Source organism: Oryzias melastigma, linkage group LG5 (assembly GCF_002922805.2).
Source record: "Oryzias melastigma strain HK-1 linkage group LG5, ASM292280v2, whole genome shotgun sequence".
Taxonomy (NCBI): domain Eukaryota; kingdom Metazoa; phylum Chordata; class Actinopteri; order Beloniformes; family Adrianichthyidae; genus Oryzias; species Oryzias melastigma.
In genome coordinates, this window is record NC_050516.1 from 33,012,271 (window position 1) to 33,032,471 (window position 20,201).

Consider the following 20,201-nt stretch of genomic DNA (forward strand, 5'->3'; position numbering starts at 1 on the left):
GGGATAGGCTCCGGCACCCCGCGACCCTGAAAGGGAAGAAGCGGTCAAGAAAATGGATGGATGGATTTGTAGTTTTTGGACAAAAGCGATCTTTTATTTCATTTCTCAGTCAGATGGCTGTAATGCAGCAGCACCCGCTATGGGGGGCGGAGCCAAACGGGGAGGACTGCTATGAGAAATCCATCGAGGAAAGTGACCATTATTTTATTTTTCCACAATAACGAGCACCGGTGTTGTCTAGAAGATGAGGAGACTCTGCGGTTCTCGGTGAAAGTCCCGCCCACCGACGTTACAGGAAGTGAGCAGTTCAGAGCGGACAGACACGCCCCCACCTGTGAGCAGCCGACCTGAAATCCAGCTGGATCAAACTTCTCCCACAAAAAAATGTTTTATTATTTTTTACAAACACACTAAAGAAAATGTTTTGAAAAAAATCTGAATTTCAGGAAAAATGTCAAATAGACATCAGTGAGAAAATGTTATTCTTTGTTCTTACTCCTGGAGTTTTTTGTATTTTCATTCAAAAACATGTTGATTAGTTTGTTGAGAAATTGTATTCTTGTTGTTTTGATAAAATTACACCAAAAACTTTCATTCTATGTTGTAAAAACAGTTTGTTAAACATTTTGGGGTTTCAACAGTAAAATAATCCCATTTTCTAGATGGAATTTTCTCTTTTTGCATGATTTTATGTCTTGTGTGTGAATATAAGGGTTTAAATAAAGGTAGTGTCACATAGGAGAGGTTGTGCGGATTAAAATGAGAGCAAATAAGCAAACAGGTATTCTTTCAAAGGAACAGAAAATTCAAATATGGACAAAAAATGACTTTTAGACCCTTAAAGGGTTAAAAATAAACGTAATAAATGTACAATTTTGTTGTAATTTTCTATTGCAGATAATAAATGGGTGAAAAATACTTTAATAAAAAAGGCGATTAATCACGATTAATTTTTTCCAGATTTGAGATTAATTAGTTCATTTTTTTTAATCGAGTCCGAGTTATTTCACATTCTTGTATTTGGAGTTTCAGAACCAGGATGTTCAGTAACTCTCGTCACTAGAATCATATTTGGGACCTAAAGCAGGAAATTGGACATTTTTGTGCAGCAGTGACCTCATCATCACTTGCTCTCCTCCCTCTGCAGCAGAGTCGTACTCCGTGGCCGACAGTGACGGCAGCATCAGCCCGTCGGTGGCGTCTCCGCCTCAGCAAGCGTCCGGCAGCACCAGCCCCTGCTCGCACTCCTCCTTCGGCGGAACACGCCACCCTGTGAGCACCTTGAAGAAGTGGCTTTCCAACCCGGTCCGGAAGCTGAGCTCTGGAGCCCGGAGTGAAGCGGACAAGCAGATCTTCAGGTCGGAGGAGAAGCCGCCGTCAGAGCTGCTGTTTCCGCACAGCGAGAGCCGGCAAAGTTCTCTGAAAACGCAGGACCCCCCGTCCTCTCTGACGGCTGGAAGCATGGTGAGATCTCCTGACAGGCGAGGAGGTTCTACGTCACACTCTTCATATTCTTGTTGACATAATGACTGTTTATTTTTGTGCGCAGGAGTGGAGAAACGGTCCTCTGGACCCGACACTTTCCCCGCTGGCCCATCAGAACTGCTTATGTGAACGGCAGCAAAGCAGAGACTCGCAGACTCTAGTAAACTGCTTTTTATTTTAGTGATGGGTTTGGTTTATTTAATGCATAGATTGTGAAAAATACACAACAAAACACACAAATATTTCAAACTCATCACAGAAACAATGAAATGCATTGATTAGAAAATAGAAAACAAACAAACAAAAACACAATTATGTCACATTTGATTCATTAAATATTGTAATTATTAACTAAAGTCAAATAGAGTTGGATTGATTGGTTGAAAAGGAGTGTGAAGAAGCGACATCATAAAACCCCACCTCTACTTAGTTGCTTCATGTTACAGTTCACAGTGATGTTCTGGTTCTGATCAGATCCGTTTTAGTTGTGAAGTGTTTGTGGACACAGATTTTAAGTATTAAACATCTTTACTCCAAACCTCTGAGACTCTAGAACAGCAAACTATTGTAAATTGTTCACTATAAAGTGCATCTTATTTGAAGGAAAAAAGTAACTGTTTCAACTTTATTTAAATAATTACCCATCGAGCTGAAAGACATAATTAAAAAAAAGAAAATAAGTAAATAGATAAATAAATGAATAATAAAAATTGGTTATATTGAGGTGAAACTTGTAGTCCATCTCATGAAACCTACAAAACACTATTTCAGAACATTAGAAACACGTGAAGAATTCTATTTTTTTTTTCAGGAAATGAGTGTTTTAAAATGAGTTTCACCAACCAATCATACACTAAACCAAAGGTCTGCAACCTTTAACCCTAAAAGAGACATTTAATCTAGTTTCTTACAGACCAGAACCCAACGAGAATCTCAAAGTTTCACTTTATCGTTAAAAAAATGCACATTATGCCTTTTTTTAAAATGTAACATTTATTTATAAATGTAACCTGAATATTACAATGATTAAATTACAACAGTGTCTATATCTTTATATATAACAGTTGTAACTTCTTTTACTTTGAACAGCAGCACACACTAGGACCTTTCAAAATAAAAGCCGCTCTGTGTCATGAAGGTCGTTCTGCTGCAGCAGCTTCACAGATTAAAAGTGTAAAACGGTCAAACATGTTTTTATCATTTCGATTTTTGTGTGCTACCATCATTTTTTCTGTTTTAATCTCAGATATAAAAGATTATATTTTAGTAGTCTATATATTGAAAAAAAGAAAAAACTCAAAACATTTAGAATTACCTGAACTTTTATTGAAAACACACAACTGTAAATCATTTTAAACTACATTTGTTCAAAGCTTTAACCACTTTTGTGTAATTTACCAAAAAAAAACATTTTTAGTCTTTTATTTGACAAACTATAAATTAAAAAGAAAATTTCTACAGAATTTCTGACAGTAAATTAAACGTTTTGCTTATTTATTTGACATGTTAAAAATCTGAGCTGAATTGACAAAAGTTGAATAATTAATCTATTACACATTCAAATGTTAGCATTTTTTATTAAAGCTAAAGAGCTACAATAGAGGGATAAAAGAGCCTCATGTGGCTCCGGAGCCGCAGGTTGAAGACCGCTGTAGTAAACTCACAGCACTGATTCCCCAGATTTTATTATATTATTGGTTCAGTTTGGTTCAATATGGTAGATAGACCGTCCATAGTCTGGGTAAGACTCTACAGATCATCGCTACGGTTGTTCTAATGCCACACTTTGCCACGGGGCGGCCGTGGTGTAGTGGCAGGGCGGTCGGAGCCACCACCAGTGTGTGAATGGGTCTGTGACTGTGAAGCGCTTTGGGCCCTCGAGGGAGGGTAGGAAGCGCCATACAAGTATACGCCATTTACATTTTGTCCTTCTATTAGACTTTCTGTTGATCTATTTGGATACAGCCCCAATAGAAGTAGAAAAAATGCCAATTGTTATAAAAAGAAACACAAATACTAAAGAAGACAAGAAATGAAAACATAAAAACACGTCACCCGTGTCCAGGGCCGGCCCAGCAGGGAACAGTCCAAAATGTTTTGGTATCCTGAAACATTCAGAGTTCCTTTCACTGGAACTGAGGGGCCTGAAAAACAAGCCCACACCATCATTCTTCCTCCACCAGTGCAGTCTGAAATGTCCCGTTCTCCTGGAACCTCCAAACCCAGACGGGTCCATCAGAGCAGTCTGGGTTTGCTCCATCAGATTTCCAGATGGAACAGACGACGTCTCCACTGCTCTGGAGTCCAGTGGTGGCGTCCGGGGGGAGGACAGGTGATCAGGACACCTGAATCTGATCATTTGGATGGGTGAGCCAATACGTTTGGTCAGTTGGTGGATGTCTAAATGTATTTCTGTCCAATAAAACACCAATCCAGCACTGAGCAGAAATCTTTAAAGTGAGGTTCATGAGTGCTGTAGGAGCATCTGGAAGTAGTTAGTTTCTAAGCAGGGATGGGGGGTGGGGGTGGGGGGGGCATGTCCTAAAGGCAACAGTGACAGACGATCCAGTGATGACAGGACCGTGTTCCATTACCTTTCCTGAGGAGATAAGAGGAGTTTTAAAAGGTTAAAGTGATCCGTCCACATCAGAGTTCAGAGTTCTGCTTGATAAATGATGGAGGTTTTCTGTTTCTCGGCCCGTTAGGACAAACTTCCACAAGAACCGGCAACTTTACGCTCTCAGAGTCTGTTTCAGTTTGAACACATTTGTTTGTTTGATCCTTTTTGAACCAAATATTCTAATAGAATATTCCTTTTTAAAGCCTGTTATGTACGAAAGCTAAAAACAGCCGACACTACGTCTACTCTTTTATTATCACGGGGAAACACATTTCAATTTGTCCTGATAATGAAGAATATATGATATAATATGATATAATATATCATATACTGTAGCGTTCCTCTCTCCTTTGACTGCACTGAGACACAAAGACGTAATCTGTTTAAAATCTATTTATGTTGGTGTGTTCCTGTTTGTTTCGTTCTCTTTTCCCCTCTCTGTCCTCAGTAGTCTTACACTGCTGGGTTTTGTTATTTTAGTTTGGGGTTGGACCTTGGTAGTCTTGATTTGTGGACTTTGTTTTCTTTAGGTCGTTTTGGTTTCGCAGCCCTTAGCGGGGAGCTGCCGACTCCGGCGGTCGTCATGGTCAGCTGTCAGCAGTCTGTGGTTGTTGTCATTTCTCGCCGCCTGCCCTGACCCTCATCTGGACTCTGAGATATATAATCTCTGCTCACATAACCCCGTGCTCGTGACTGACCTCTTCCTGTCTGACTCCGATTTAACTTTGTGGACTTTTAGTTGTGTTTAGTTCCTGAACTGATAAACCCGCTGCAGGTGGAACCAACCATGTCACATGGTTCAAAGGACAAATTATCGTTTCAAGAATTTGTTATTTTCTATTATTCTTCAAAATATACAACAAAAACAAAAATAACTCTCCAAGGATTTTAGAACCGTTATCACTTTGACTAACTCCATCCTCCTCCATACCGAGCGGTCTGAGCAGACTGTCACACGCGGGTTCTTCCAGAAACATCCGAGTGGTTACAGATGCTACAGATGTTCCTCAGAGGAGGAGACACTAAGAGGAGACGAGCTTCAGATGAGCTGCAGGTTCGATTCCTCTCATGTAAATCACGGAACAGATAAAGTGCAGACAGCTGATTTATAGACACAATCATCGTTTTCCAGAGAGATTAATGCTGTCGGTAAAAACTGCATCAAAACTAAAATGTTTCAAGGGGATTGCAGTCAGATTCACCTGATTGTGCTTTTAGATGAGATGTGTTGTTGGTTATATAACAGGTCACTCACCTGATAAATGACTTTAAAAGCGGAGAAATCTCAGCTGTGCTGTTGGACGTCTGTCCCGCATGTTCGTAGCTTTAACATCACGGCGTTGAAGTTTCTGGGTCGGATCGTGAAAACTGATTGTTAGAAACGACTTCGGTTTAAGATTCTAATCTCAAATGTAAAATATGTTCAATATTCATTTAAAGCTCACTGAAATACAATAATTATTTAAAACCTTAAAGTAAAAATAACTTTATTTGCTATTATACTGACTTCATTCAAATTCGCTATTGTAGCTTTTACTTTATTCCTGACATCGAACGATATAAATAGAACTTTAATTAGACTAACTTGAGTTATCGTATAATTTAATTTGATCCTTTGAACTTTATCCTGTAAAAAAGTTTCTATTTGAAACAAAAACACTTTATTCAAATGAACAAATGCAAAATTCAACAAAATTCAAATGTCTTTTATTAACATTTTTTTGTTTTTCCCGTCAATCTCAAGATTTTCTATTTTTCCAGAGACAGTCATTTTTAAAGATCAGTTTTAATGTTCACTCAGACTTTATTGTCTTATCTTTTTTTGACTTATCAAATAACATCTGCACATGTAGCATAAACAGCATTTCACAGGTCAGCGTCCTGAAACACAAAAGACAAAAAAATCAAACAAAACAAATACGCAAAACTAAACACAACAAATCAAAATACAAAAAAAAACACAAAGAAACAAAACACAAACAAAAAAACAAAACTAAACACAACACAACAAGACAAAATTCAAAACAAAACACAAAAAATAAAACAACAAAATATAAAGAAAGAAAAAAACCCCAAAAACAACTAAACAAAACAAAAAAGCACAACAAAACAAAATACAAAACCTAACAAAATGTAAAACAAAACACAACAAAGCAAGATACAATTAACAAAACCAAACAAGTAAAACAAATAAACAAAACTAAGCACAACAAAACAAAACAACAAGACAAAATACAAAACAAAGTAAATACATAAAAAACACAACAAAATAACAAAACAAAATAAACAACAAAACAAATAAAAGCAAAAAATCAAAACACAACAAAACAAGGTACAAAAAACAAAAATAAAAAAACAAAAAAGCAACTAACCACAACAAAAGAAATCAAATGCAGAATTCAATCTTTAATTTTACCAATATTTTTTTATAATCTTGGCTTTAATCTGTCAATTCTGATGAACGTTAAATTGTTTGATCAATACTTTCTTAATCATAATTCTTTTTCTAAAAATCATATTTAATCTCTGATTGCTTAGAAAGACAAAGTCAGCTTTTACATTTTTTTTCTTGTGTTTTCTCTCGATTGTGTTAAATCTGGGACCTGATTCTAAATGAGTTCAGATTTAAGGGAAGATTTCATCTCGTCTTTACTGTTCTTCAGCACATTTTACTGTGATTCCCACAGACCATAACAGTTCACTCATCCAATCATCTTCCATTGAGGTTACCAGTGTCCTCAGTGCTGTTTCTCTGCTGTTTTCAGAGTCAGAAGTCCAGCATTAACACTCTACCAGGAGACGACGGCGGGACAGCAGCTGAAGACTCGACCAGTCAGGGGTCTGCTGCAGTGGACAGTGAGGAGGAAAGAAACGTGGCTTTGGAGAAGAGCTTGTGAGTGTTTATGTCTACACTGAAGAAAGACAAATTAGCTTTTTACATGAACTTTAACAAGAAGAGGTGAGACTGAAAAGGGGGAGGGGTCAGATGGGAACGGAGGAGGGGTGAGACGGGAACGGAGGAGGGGTGAGACGGGAAGGTGGGAGGGGTGAGATGAAAACGGGGGAGGGGTGAGACGAAAATGGGGGAGGGGTGAGATGAAAACCGGGGAGGGGTGAGCCGAAAACGGAAGAGGGGTGAGATGAAAACGGGGGTTGGCATTTCTCCGGTCCCCAACCCCCCACCAAGTAAGGGGGACTACTGTATGTAAAGAATTTATTATTTTTTGTAAGAAGATTGTGGCGAGGACGGCAGATGAAAGAGGACAAAACTTTGGGTTTGGATGTTGAGTTGCTGGTCAGACGCTTGTTGGTAAAATCTTTCCACCAGGGTTCGTGGGTTCGTGTGATGAAAGAAGCTCCGCCCTCCCGGGTCCATTAAATTTTTTTATAGACCTATGACCAACAGGGGACCAAAAATGGTTCCAGTCAGTCCTGCTTAATGGGTCCATTTTGTAATGGAAACACTCCAATATCCAGTCCATTCCGGTCCGGTCCGGTCCGGTCCGGTCCGGTCCGGTCTGGACCGCTCAGTGGAATGGAGGCAATATAGACCCACTTCAATGTAAATGTTGTTTTTAATCATGTTCTTATAGCCTTTTTTCATGACAGAAACATTTACAGTATAAAGAAAATTCTGATTAAAACTGAGTTTTTCAGTATTTCTTTGTTCAAGTTGTGGTGAATCATTAACATTAACTAAACATGCTGTTGGAAAATATCACATTTGTGACTTTCAGACTAGCAGACCACAAACTCCTTGCTCCGTTTCACAAGTGCATCCACTTGAAATAGATCCATGAACGTCTTTGTTTTCCTGGAATCTGGCTAAAACTATTTCTCACTGTTTTTGTTGCCCCGCTAATGTTAGGTTGAGGGCTGTAAGCTAGTGGGAGAGAGTGACAACAGAGGGATGATGGGAAGTACATTCAAGCTGATTTCCTGCTAACAGTCTCTCAACTCAGAGGGGAGTTTCTAATAAACTCCTTCTGCTCTGCAGAAACTATGTCCTACAAAACTACAGTTTCTTTTTTTTATTATTTAGGCTGAAAGCAGCATATGGGAACACTTCGAAAATACATTTGAAAAAAACGATTGGATTTGTTAGTATTTTCTCACTAAATTTTGGTAGATTTTGGATACATGGATTTTAAGAAATGCCTGAACTGCATCAGTGAAAGAAAAGGTTTTAAACTATTTCTTATTTCCTGGTTGTTTCCTTTATGTTTTCACCCAGATATGTTCTGACGGAGCTCATCGAGACAGAGAGGTTGTATGTAGAGGATCTGGGATTAATAGTGCAGGTATGTTTATATTCATATGACGATGTCGTGGTTCTTTGCTGGTGATCATCCGTGTGCTGATCATGTGTTCGTAGGGCTACATGAGCATGATGTCCAGCCAGGGCGTCCCAGAGGATCTGAGAGGGAAGGACAGGATTGTCTTTGGAAACATCCAGCAAATTTACGACTGGCACAAAGAGTGAGGCTGATGTCGATCAGACTGAGACGGTATCTTCAGTTTATCCCGGTGTCTGACCCTTGCTTTGTGCCGTTCCCCAGATATTTCCTGGGAGAGCTGGAGAGATGTGTGGATAACCCGGACAGCCTGGCCAAGCTCTTCATCAAACACGTGAGTGAGAAGATCTCGGATCGATCTGTTTTCCACCTGGGCGAATGTTCAGATGTTTCAGACCCGACTTGTTTAGGACCAGCTGCCGTACAGATGTGCTCCCTTTCCTGAAAGGACGTTTTCGACGTCTGTATTTAACATAAGATGGCGCTTTGAACGGGCTAGAACGGCGTTTTTATGTGATAAAACTCTGCTTTTTACACCCGTCATGGGACGACTTCAGACTCTGATAGTTCTGACTAAACAGACATTTTCTGAGCATAATTATCACAGTTCTCAGAGTCAGTGAACGCACCGGGACTGAAGTTATCATCCTCATCGATTTTGATTGGTCTTTCGTCTTAGCCCCGCCCCAAAAGTTTTGAAACAGAAATTTTGAGATTCAAAAACATTTCAAACAAAAAAGTTTTGAAATTGAAATTTTGTGTTTTGAAACCTAAAAAAATTGAACACTTGGAGACGAAAATAACTGAGCAAAAAGTTTTGGACAACAAATTTAATAAATAGCAATTTGTTTTATTTAAGTTACAGATAATATTTGCCTCAATATAGCTCCGTACAAAAAATGTCCTGCTGTGATTCTTAGAGAATCTCGAACTTGTATGGAAATAAAATAGACTCACCATCATTTGTGTGTGGGGGTGTGTGTGTGTGTGTAACTTTTCACTTGTAAGTCACACAATACGATTTGTGCATAAGTACAAAAAATGCAAAATTCACAAAAATACAAAATGTAATTTACACAAGCACAAGTTCCACTAGATATCATTCACAGTCTAAATTCAGAGCAGCTGATAAGAAAACAGCTTGTAAATGCATCACTCATGGAGGAATCTTGGAGACGAGGAAAAGAGTCTCACATCGGATTTGTGCGTAAAGAACTGAAGAATGGAAACTGAAAAACAAAAATTGAAATTGAAAATTTGAGTTTTAAAACCTAAAAAACATAATTTAAAGCTGGAAATAATTAAGTTGATTTTAAAATAGCAAATAGTTTTGAACATTTTACATTTTTTTGGCCAAGCACCAATATTTTGTCAATTTACTTTATCTGGGTTTAAAAAAACATTGGCCGTAATTTAGCTCCATACATCTATTAGACGTGTAAATCAGGGCTATTTAAAAGCTCAAAGCTATAGTTATACATTATGCATCTGATAGACATTAATCTATTGGGATCTTTTGCATATCATGATTTAGATCTCCAGCAGAAAACTTTCCCACTGTTGATTGTGTCCCATTCCCATCATGCTTTGCATGTTGTCAAAAGTCATTTGCGCTTCCACATGCGGTGTGATGTAATAGACATCCTCTGCCTAGTGGGATGTCCTAGAAAACAACCGTTTTTCAAATTTCGTTGACATGTGTGGAGTTTGACGCCGCCTCTTGGGGGACTTTTGACAGAAATCTAACTCCATACTGCTGTTTGATTGGGAATGCCACAAGCACACAGGAAGTAGTGCAACCACCAAAATAAAAGTGTTCGCCTGGAATTTTTTTTCATCTAAATAACAAAAAGATAACAAGGAAGATTTGGGTGAAATTAATAAAACAAAGACCACATGGGCTAAATCTATCAACAGAGCCGCTTTTCTCCTTCAGAATCAGCTGGAATTACGTTGAAGGTGTCAACAGTTGAAAAGTTGCTTCTTTCTCCATTGCCCTCACACGTGGACTCCAGCATTGACAGCTGTGTGTCCTCCTGCAGGAGCGACGTCTTCACATGTACGTGGTTTACTGCCAGAACAAACCCAAGTCGGAACACGTTGTCTCTGAATACATTGAGACCTACTTTGAGGTGAGGGCCCGGCGTGATCTCCGCTCTGTCACCAGCGCCGTCCTTCAAAGCTTCTGTGTTTCTGTGTGCAGGATCTCCGGCAGCAGCTGGGTCACCGACTGCAGCTCAACGACCTCCTGATCAAGCCGGTGCAGAGGATCATGAAGTATCAGTTGCTGTTGAAGGTCCGCCCCACGCAGATGTCTGCACGGGTTTCTCTGAACAAAGTTCTGACTCTTTCATTTTTTACTCTCAGGACTTTTTGAAATATTATAGCAAAGCTGGGCGGGACGTCGAGGAGCTTCAGGTAGGAACTCGCTGGGGAACGTCTTTTATTGTTTCTTTGTTTTTTTCACCGTTTGTCCTTCCAGAATGCGGTGGAGGTGATGTGTTTCGTGCCAAAGCGGTGCAACGATATGATGAATGTGGGGAGACTCCAAGGATTTGAGGTATTCAGAGTCCTAAAGGTGCATTCACACCCAACGCGGCTCGCGAGACAACTTCTTTCGCCACGCGGCGAGTTCGCTGCTCGCCGCCTGTCAAAAAATATATAGCTGACGCCGCGGCGGCATGTTATTAACCTGCAAAAAGTCTGCTTTAAAAAGCAAAAACAAAAATGTACAAAAATAGGATAAATATTGCTTAAGACAAGAAAAATTATCAAGACTTTTCAGAACAATATGTAGCCTGATAGGAACCACAAATATCTTCAAATTAGTTTTTTTATATATTTATTACTAATATCAAGCTCATTTTGACTAATATAAATATAATTTCTAGATTATTTTTTCTCAAAATTTCCAAAGTTATTATTTTAGATTTTGCTAGGAAGGTTATTATTTTCATTATGCTAACTACTAGAATCTGTTTCTTGAAACCAGCCAAATATCCTAAAAACAATAGTACTTTTCTATTCTTTAAAAAGAATAATGAACTGTTGTTAACGGTATTCTTTTCTCACTGTGCATGATAATCTGCTTAAAGTTTTTGAGGAAGGATTGGTTATCTGTTTTGATTATTGTCTCAAGGAAAATAAGTGAAATATCCCGGTTCAGGAGACCTGAGCAGGCTGCTCCCGCTCCCCACAGCGGCTGTCTGTCTGCCGGCATGTTGAAGAGCTCCGCTGACGTCCGGCTGCAGCCAGAGAACCGCCGCGCTGCGACGCGACAGACACGCTCGTATTGGATTAATATTGCCCAATACATGCCCAAAGCTGAGTTCCTGATTGGCTGGTGCGACGCAGCGATCTGTCAAACTTCTGATATTTACGTTTTGGCCGTGCCGCCCAATTCGTCGCTAGTCGCTCAAACCCCACTACGGGGCTCTAGATCGCCTCAGAGCGCGCCTGAACCGTTGACTTAACATTGACACCGGCCGCACGAATGGCGTTAGGTGTGAATGTACAGTAATATCTCTGGTTGTTGAGAGGACGACTCAGCGGTTTGACGGCGTGTTTGGTGTTTCAGGGGAAAATCACGGCTCAGGGGAAGCTGCTCCAGCAGGATACGTTCTCTGTCAGCGAGCAGGAAGCCGGCCTCCTGTCCAGAGCCAGGGAGAGGCGTGTCTTCCTGTTCGAGCAGCTGGTCATCTTCAGCGAGCCCATCGATAAGAAGAAGGGCTTTTTGCTGCCGGGGCTCATCTTTAAAAACAGCATCAAGGTCACAGATCGAAACCATCTGGAGCTTAATTTGGGTTTGTGGCTTCATGCCGTTTGTTGCTCCGTAGGTCAGCTGTTTGGGTGTGGAGCAGCCCTCGGAGGAGGACCCGTCCTGTCTGGTCCTGACCTCCCGGGGGACCGACAGCAGCGTGACCCGTTTCATCATGCACGCCTCGTCTCCAGAGACGCAGCAAGCGTGGTTCAATGACGTAGTCCAGATCTTAGAGACTCAGAGGAACTTCCTCAACGGTGGGTTCTCCGGTAAACTCCGAGGTTGAAGGTTGAATGTGTTCTGAGTCTCTGCTCCCCACAGCCCTCCAGTCTCCCATAGAGTACCAGCGCAGGGAAAGCCTGTCAAACAGCCTGGGCAGGACCATGAAGTCTCCGGCTGCGGCGCCGTCCGGCCAGCGGCTGCACTCCTCGGGGTCCGTGGACAGACCTCACCAGCCCTGCCTGCTGTCCTACAACAACTCGCTGCCCTCCCTCCACTCGCCGCGGCTGCAGCCGAGCTCCAAGGTGGGACGGCTCGCCTCATATTTCAGTTTATAATAAATGAAAACCTGTTTCCTGTCTTGACTTTCTCCTGTGTGTAGACTTCTAAACAGTGTGAAGCCACATTTGGAGCCGCTCCGTTTTCCTCCTTCCAGCAGCTCAGTCTGTGCTCCAAGATGAAGCCGGACTGTGCTTCATGCAGTAGCATGTCACCCTGCAGCCATCACCGCCAGAAGGTAACGCCGGGCTGCGAAAATATGGAGCTAAATTGGGGCAAATATTATTTGAAACCTAAATAAAATAAATTGAAAAAAATGTTGGGTTTTAGCCACAAAAAAAGTAGAATGTCCAAAAAAAATTTGCTATTTTTTTGCTGAGTCTATTTTCTCTCCATACAAGTTCGAGGTTCTCTTAGTGCCATAGAGGAACAGGATTTTTTATTTTGGTATGGAGCTAAATTGGGGCCAATATTATTTGAAACCCAAATAAAATAAATTTTAAAAAATATTGTTTTTTTTGGCCAAAAAAATTAAAATATCCATAAATTTTTCCTCTTTTTTTCCCCTCTTTTTTGGATCTGAAAACCCTTTAGCCCCATTGTGGTGTGTTGGGGCGGGGCTAACACAAAGGACCAATCAAAATTGATGAGGGTGGTAACTTCAGTCCCGGTGCGTTCACTGACGCGTGTAAAAAGCAGAGTTACCACTCTGATCAATTTTGATTGGTCCTTCGTGTTAGCCCCGCCCCAACATGCCACAATGGGGCTAAAAGTTTTTTCTAATTTAAATTTTGTGTTTTGAAACCTAAAAAATTTAACATTTGGAGACGAAAATAATTGAGTTTACTTTAGAACAGCAAAAAGTTTAGGACAACAAATTTAATCAATTTCAATTTGTTTTAGTTGGGTTACAAATAATATTTGCCTCAATTTAGCTCCATACAAAAAGTCCTGCTGTGACTCTAAGAGAATCTCGAACTTGTATGGAGAGAAAATAGACTCACCATGATGTGCGTGAGTAATTCTTGATTTGTAACTCACACAATACATTTTGTGCATAAGTACAAACATTCACAAAATTCACAAAAATACAGTTTACACAAATTTCACCAGAAAATCCGCTGATAATAAAACTCTGATGACCCAGCATTCTAGCAACATTTTAATGAACGAATCTTGGAGACGTGAAAAGAGTCTCACGTCAGGTTTGTCTGTAAATGTGGTTTTGTGAAACAAGCGATTTGTGTGTAATTTTTTATAGATTTGTACGCATAGTTAGTTTCAATCTGTTGTCATTTTAATGTGCAAATTGTATTTTTTTTACCTTAATCATTTTTGTACTTGTGTGCACAAAATATATTAAATGAGTCACAAAACAAGAATTACACACGCACAAATTCAAAGTTGCACACGAATCAATAATTAAGCAGAAATCAGAGTCTATTTTCTCTCCCTAAACTTGACTTTAAACAAGAAACAACAACAAAATCAATAAACATGATCAGCTTCTCTATTTCAGCCGCACAACTTCCAGACAAATCTCCTGATTTCCTCGATGAAACTGCTGCAGCTTCTGTCCCCGCGAGCGTTTATTATGATCAGGAAATGACTCTTTGTCTGCCTTTGTCAGATATCCTGTTGTTGTTTCTGTGCGGGTTTACAGGCCCGTCCCGGCTGAAGTGCAGCCGGTGGCAGTCAGGCAAACAGTTCATGGAAACCCACTGACCTGCTGTTTTATCGGGAACACTCAGACTTCCACCGAGAGTCGGAAATGTTTAGATCTCAGCACCTGACCGCAGAATCTGACCTGATTCTGAATCTCAGCTCCGAGTGTCAGAAACAGGCAAAAATCATCAAGTCAGAGTTTCATTAAAAAACAGAATTAATCTATAAAGAAAAGGTCTGATCAAGAATTCTGATTTTAAGAAAAAAAATTCTCGTCACTTAGACACGTTTTTCAAACTAAGATGATTTTGCTACTGAAAAATATTCTTAATCTATTATTTTTTCTTGTAACACAGAAAATTAAACAGTTTTTCTTAAAACCAAAGTATTCTTAGTTTCTTAAGTTTCAGTTTTTGCAGTGTCAATCAGTTCTTTTGATCCTCACAATTCAATTCAATTTTGAGTTTACGCATTTATACACATTTGTTTAGAAATACATGAATATAATCTACTGTATGTTTTGAATATATTTATCTTAATCTGATCCAGTTCACATCCTGTAAAATATATCAGTGAAATACTGAGATTGTTAATATCATCCAGAGTTACATGATTCTCTAACGGAGAAGTTCTAACTAAAATGTTCAGATCATTAACATTGGAAACATTGTTCTGCTTCTCCTGGAGGACGTTTCCGTTTGGCCACTAGGTGGCGATCGCGCTATAGAAGTATACTTTTTTTTTCAGGAAGAACAAGCAACAAGTAAGAAAAAAATGTGTTTTAGTCCATGAATTGTTACTTTAAGAAATATTTCCTTGGAAAATGAATGCCTGTGAATTTATGGATATGTTCATTTTGTCAGTAATGTCATGTTTTTTTCTGCAGTGTTTTCTGTTTTGTTACATTTGTTCTCGGTTGGTTTCTGGTTCATGAGATCCTCACTGAGATCATCCACATCCTGGATGGGAGCTCCCAGAACCAGGGACTGAATGGGGTGTTCTCTCCTCTCAGGGGGTGTCTGCCAGTTTCCAGACCATCACGTTCTGTGACTCCGCCTCCTATCCGACTCATCGACCGCACAGCTTGGATCAGCTAAAGGAGACGGAGCATCAATGAGGCATAAACTGTGTTGTGTCGCTCCCGCACTGAGATCATCGCTGCCGAGTCTGTTATCATATACAGAAACAGTGAGATGAATACATGCTGAAGATCTCCAGTGTTTTATTGCTTCATATTACAAATGTTTCAGTTTCTTATTCTTTTCATGAAAAGCTTCTTATTTGATATGTTTGTTATATTTTTACGAATTGAATTTGTTGTGAAATCCTCAGAATAAATCTTGACTTTGTGTCCCTGAACAGCTGTAGCTTCTAGATAGAGTCTGGATCCATCCGTGCTCCCTCAGATTTAACGTTTTTTTAACCCTTTCATTGTGAGCGTTATCTGGGTTCAACACTTCTGTGAATGACACCAAAGTATGTCTGATAAGGAAGCATTGTCCATCATTTCTATGGGATTGTACTGTCATGAACGTGTACTATTTAAAGAGAAGTGTTTTTTTTTTCTCTTCAGTCGATGTTCTGTTTGTTCAGGCATAAAATGTCATGAATCCACTGTGGAACGATCATTCTCTGTCCAGAGTCTGTTTCTCTTTGTTTCTCTGCTCGACATTCTGCAGAAAACGTTTCCTATCATTTCAAAAGCCTGTTTGGCCCACAAGGCCTCCACCAAGTAAATGTTTTCTCTCTGTTATGTATTTATTATTAAACCTTTGAGGAGACGAGTTTGAGCAAACGTCTGAAGTGTTTGTGTAGATTACTTCAGTTTGTGTTTCTTTAAGTTATAGAACGAATGAAAAAACCTCAGAGATCAAACATTTGCTGCTGAATTTTTATCAGAATGTGTGAATTCACTGATGCTTCATAGAGATTTGTTTTTAATTTTAACGCACACATTGTATTCTGATTGCAATATACATTGTAAGCTAAACGTGTAAAACAAGTCTTAACTAGAAAAGTTGCATTACATTCAACAATGCTAGAATAAAAGTTTTTTTCTTAATGTGGTTGCTGATGCTGCTAAAGTAATTTGCTGTAATTGTTGAAAAGATTTGCTAAAAATTCTAATGCTATTTCCAAAATGCTAAATTTACTGAAGTATTTCAATACATAAAAGCTAGCATGTTGCTATATTGCTAAAATATTGCCTAAATTCAAAATTATCATAAAAACCCCTCGGAAAATGCCAAAATAATTAAAAAATGTATCATGTTTCCAACTTAACTCCAAAATAGCCTAAATCCTCAATAGATGTCAAATTAGCAAAAAACATCAGCATTTTTTTAAATATTGGCTAAACTTCAAATTAGCCCCAAAAACCTCAGTAGATACCAAATTAGCCAAAAATGTTATCATGTTGTTGAAATATTAGCTAAACTCCAAATTAGCCCCCCCCCCCAAAAAAAAACCCCAGTAGATGTTAAATTAGCCAAAAACATTGGCATGTTGCTTAAATATTAGCTAAACTCAATAATAGCCCAAAAAGCCTCAGTAGATGCCGAATTAGCATAAAACATTAGCATGTTGCTAAATTATAAACTAAGCTCAAAATTAGCCCCAAAAAACCCCCCAGTAAATGCTAAATTGGCCAAAAATGTTAGCATGTTGCTAAAATATTAGCTAAGTTAAAAAAGAAAATAGCCCCCAAAAAAAACTCAGTAGATGTCAAATTAGCCAAAAATGTTCGCATCTTGTTATTATTAGCTAAGCCCAAAATTAGCCCAAAAAAAAAACCTCAGTAGATGCGGAATTAACCTAAAAATGTTAGCATGTTGTTAAAATATTAGCTAAGATCAAAATTAGCCCCCAAAAAACTACGTATGATCATAAATAAGATCATAAATTACCTTTGGAATCGTGTTTTGCTTAATTTGGAGTTTAGTCAACACTTAGGCATCATGCTAGCTGTTTCTTTTGCTAATTTAGAAATGTTTCCAGTTGTTTTTCCTAATTTGAAGCTAAGCTAACATTTTAGTATTGTGTTAGTTGTTTCTGGGTAATTTAGACATATCTCCAGTGTTTTGGCTAATTTGGCATTTGGCCAATATTTTATCAAGTTTTCAGCTTCTGCGTTTTCAGCTAACTGCTCTGGCCACGTTCAGCTTAGCAGAGGTGCTCATTCCTGGTCCTCGAGAGCTACCACCCTGCCTGTTATCCAGATCTCCAAGCCCTGCTAGCTGCTGATCAGCTCAGTCCGATGTCTTCACCTTCTGATTGAATGAACACACCTGGTCGAAATAATTAGCGGCAAGCAGTGGCAGGAGAGCTGGAAAACAGGTAGGGCGGTAGCTCTCTTGGACCAGGAATGGGCACACGTTCAGCTTACAGCATTTACACCTGCACTATTGGAGGTAATACTTTATATCCAGCTCTCAACTGTGGTTTATGAGACAAAATGGAAAATAAAAACATAGGAAGATCCTAAAAACGTGCTAGAAAATTATTGAAAAATTTGGAATTTGAGAACAAAAAGATCCTGGAAAAAAAAAAAAATGATACTGGAGACGTGGCCTTTCATCCACCTGTTCCTGTTCATGTTGGACTTTATCCGGGGACCCATGACACCCAGAAAGATGACACATATTAAAAATCAAGTAAATGCTTTTAACTGAGACTCGTCAATAATGAACTAGTGTTAAAAAGGTTTATTCTTCATGTGATTGGCCCTTTCAGCCCAATAGCCTCCAATAGCCTTCAAGAAGCCACTTTGAACCTTTAACCTGCTGGTATAAAGCGCCCCCTAGTGGGAATGTGGGGAAATGCATCTCCTGTTCCAGCTTTGATTTTTAAACTTCACATTTTAAACCGCTACATCCGCGACTGCTGCGCGCTCGTCATCACCGAGACGTGGCTTCATGCACAGATTCCGGACGCTTCAGTGCAGCTAGCAGGCCGCATGCTACACAGGTGGGACAGGAACAAGACCTCCGGGAAGGACAGGGGGGGGGGACTCTGCATCTACGTGCACACAGGTGGTGTAACAACAGCACAGTGATGGACACACACTGCTGTCCTGACCTAGAGTTCATGTCAGTAAGATCTGACCCTTCTTCTTGCCTCGTGAGCCAGCTGTTGTGATCATCATCTGTGTTAATGGAAGCCCTAAACAACCACCCACATGGCGTACACATCATTGCGGGTTATTTCAACCAGGCAAACTTCAAACTGGTTCTACCACATCTGCATCAGCATGTGAAATGCCCTACAAGGGGGGGGGGGGACACACTGGATCATGTATACTCAAATATCGAGGTGGAGTCCTTCAAACTCCTCGGTGTCCACATTTCAGCAGATCTCTCCTGGAAAAACACCCATGCCCTAGTCATGCTTCCTGCTTCCTGAGCGTGCTCAGGAAACAGCGAATCCTCTGACAGCTGCTGGTGACCCTCTATGGCTCCACCACTGAGAGCCTGCTGACGCACGCCGTTTCAGGCTCTCCAGCTGCACGGCGGCTGACAGGAAGAGACTGCAGAAGGTGATAAACAGCCCAGGAAATCATCGGCTGCCCCCTCCCCTCGATGACCTCCATCTACACCTCCCGCTGCCTCACCAGACCCTGAAACATCATGAAGGATCACACCCACCCCGGTCATCACCCCCTCAAACTGCTGCCTTCCGGCAGATGGTACAGGGCCACACGAGCCAGGACGAACAGACTGAGAGAAGGCTTCTTCCCAAAAGCTGTGACTGCACTAAATGCTGATCACCAACCATAAAACCTCGGAGAATTTAATGTTCCTGCGCAACTGTTGCACATTTGTCTGTTCTGGTCACTTTATTTCCTCACCTTATTTCTTGCACATCATTGATCCTTCTTTGCACATTTAACTGTGAAGTAAGGTGTTCTTCTTTTCTATTCTATCTTTTTTATATTTTTAAATATTTATTACTGAGTGTTGTATCAATCTGTCCACATTGAGAGTGAGTTATACCTAAACTTCATTGTAACAGATAAATAAAGGCATTCAATTCAATTCAATTCAATTTTAACAAATACGTTGAAAAAGACATTCTGCAACAGCACTTTATTACCACTACAAGGAATTTTGAGTTGATTAGAAGCTTTTTTTAATTTAAACACCTGAGGGGTCGGCAGTGACGCTTAAACACAAAATCTTTAACATACTGTAACTTTTAATTATTATTGTCTTAAGAATTAAAAAATTACAACCAATACAGTGTGTGAATGTGTGTGTGAATGGGTGAATGGGTCTGTGACTGTGAAGCGCTTTGGGCCCTCGAAGGGTAGAAAGAGCTACACAAGTAAACGCCATTTACCATTTACCATTGCTCTTATTCTGCTTCGTCTTGATAAACTTTGGTTAAAAATAAATAATTCCAAGGGAATCAGTACCACAGGTAAGGAAGGTGAGATGGATAGTAAATACAACAGTGGCCCTGGACTCTGGTCTAAACAAAGCAAAAAAAAAACAAAAAAATTAAATGAATCAGTCAGAAATTTCCAGAATCACCAGAGCCTGGATCAATTTGATACCAAATTTAATTTAATTTATTTTTTTTTTATTTAATTTAATTTAATTTTATTTTATTGTCAATTACTTTGCTCAATTCAATTTGATTCAATTCAATTTTGAGTTTACACATTTGTTTAAGAGAAGAAGAGAAAGAAGAAGATCTTAAATCTCTGGGACCCCACTCCCGGCGTGGGGAGGAGACCGCCGGGCCCAGGAGACCGGCACCCAAGAGACTAGACCACCAGGCTGTCGAGACAGTTTTATGTTTGATTACCTTAAAGTTAGTTGCGTTCGGCTCTGTTGTTGGAGATTTCCACCACCAGGTTCAGGTTCCAGACACTCAG

At 39.8% G+C, this 20,201-nt stretch overlaps 1 protein-coding gene across 2 annotated transcripts in view; it reads left to right on the forward strand.

Moving 5' to 3' along the window:
- Positions 1 to 16,212, forward strand: part of arhgef25b (Rho guanine nucleotide exchange factor (GEF) 25b) — a 39,271-nt gene extending 23,059 nt beyond the window's left edge. For both annotated transcript variants that reach the window (XM_024270591.2, XM_024270592.2), the window contains 15 exons: positions 1,148 to 1,464; positions 1,550 to 1,645; positions 6,871 to 6,998; positions 8,340 to 8,406; positions 8,481 to 8,584; positions 8,665 to 8,734; positions 10,443 to 10,532; positions 10,604 to 10,696; positions 10,768 to 10,818; positions 10,883 to 10,960; positions 11,978 to 12,169; positions 12,237 to 12,417; positions 12,482 to 12,684; positions 12,762 to 12,896; positions 15,336 to 16,212. In XM_024270591.2, the coding sequence (XP_024126359.1) occupies positions 1,148 to 1,464; positions 1,550 to 1,645; positions 6,871 to 6,998; positions 8,340 to 8,406; positions 8,481 to 8,584; positions 8,665 to 8,734; positions 10,443 to 10,532; positions 10,604 to 10,696; positions 10,768 to 10,818; positions 10,883 to 10,960; positions 11,978 to 12,169; positions 12,237 to 12,417; positions 12,482 to 12,684; positions 12,762 to 12,896; positions 15,336 to 15,440 (1,910 nt within the window). In that variant the 3' untranslated portion in view covers positions 15,441 to 16,212. The remainder of the gene's footprint in view (positions 1 to 1,147; positions 1,465 to 1,549; positions 1,646 to 6,870; positions 6,999 to 8,339; positions 8,407 to 8,480; positions 8,585 to 8,664; positions 8,735 to 10,442; positions 10,533 to 10,603; positions 10,697 to 10,767; positions 10,819 to 10,882; positions 10,961 to 11,977; positions 12,170 to 12,236; positions 12,418 to 12,481; positions 12,685 to 12,761; positions 12,897 to 15,335) is intronic.
- Positions 16,213 to 20,201: the final 3,989 nt, after the last annotated feature.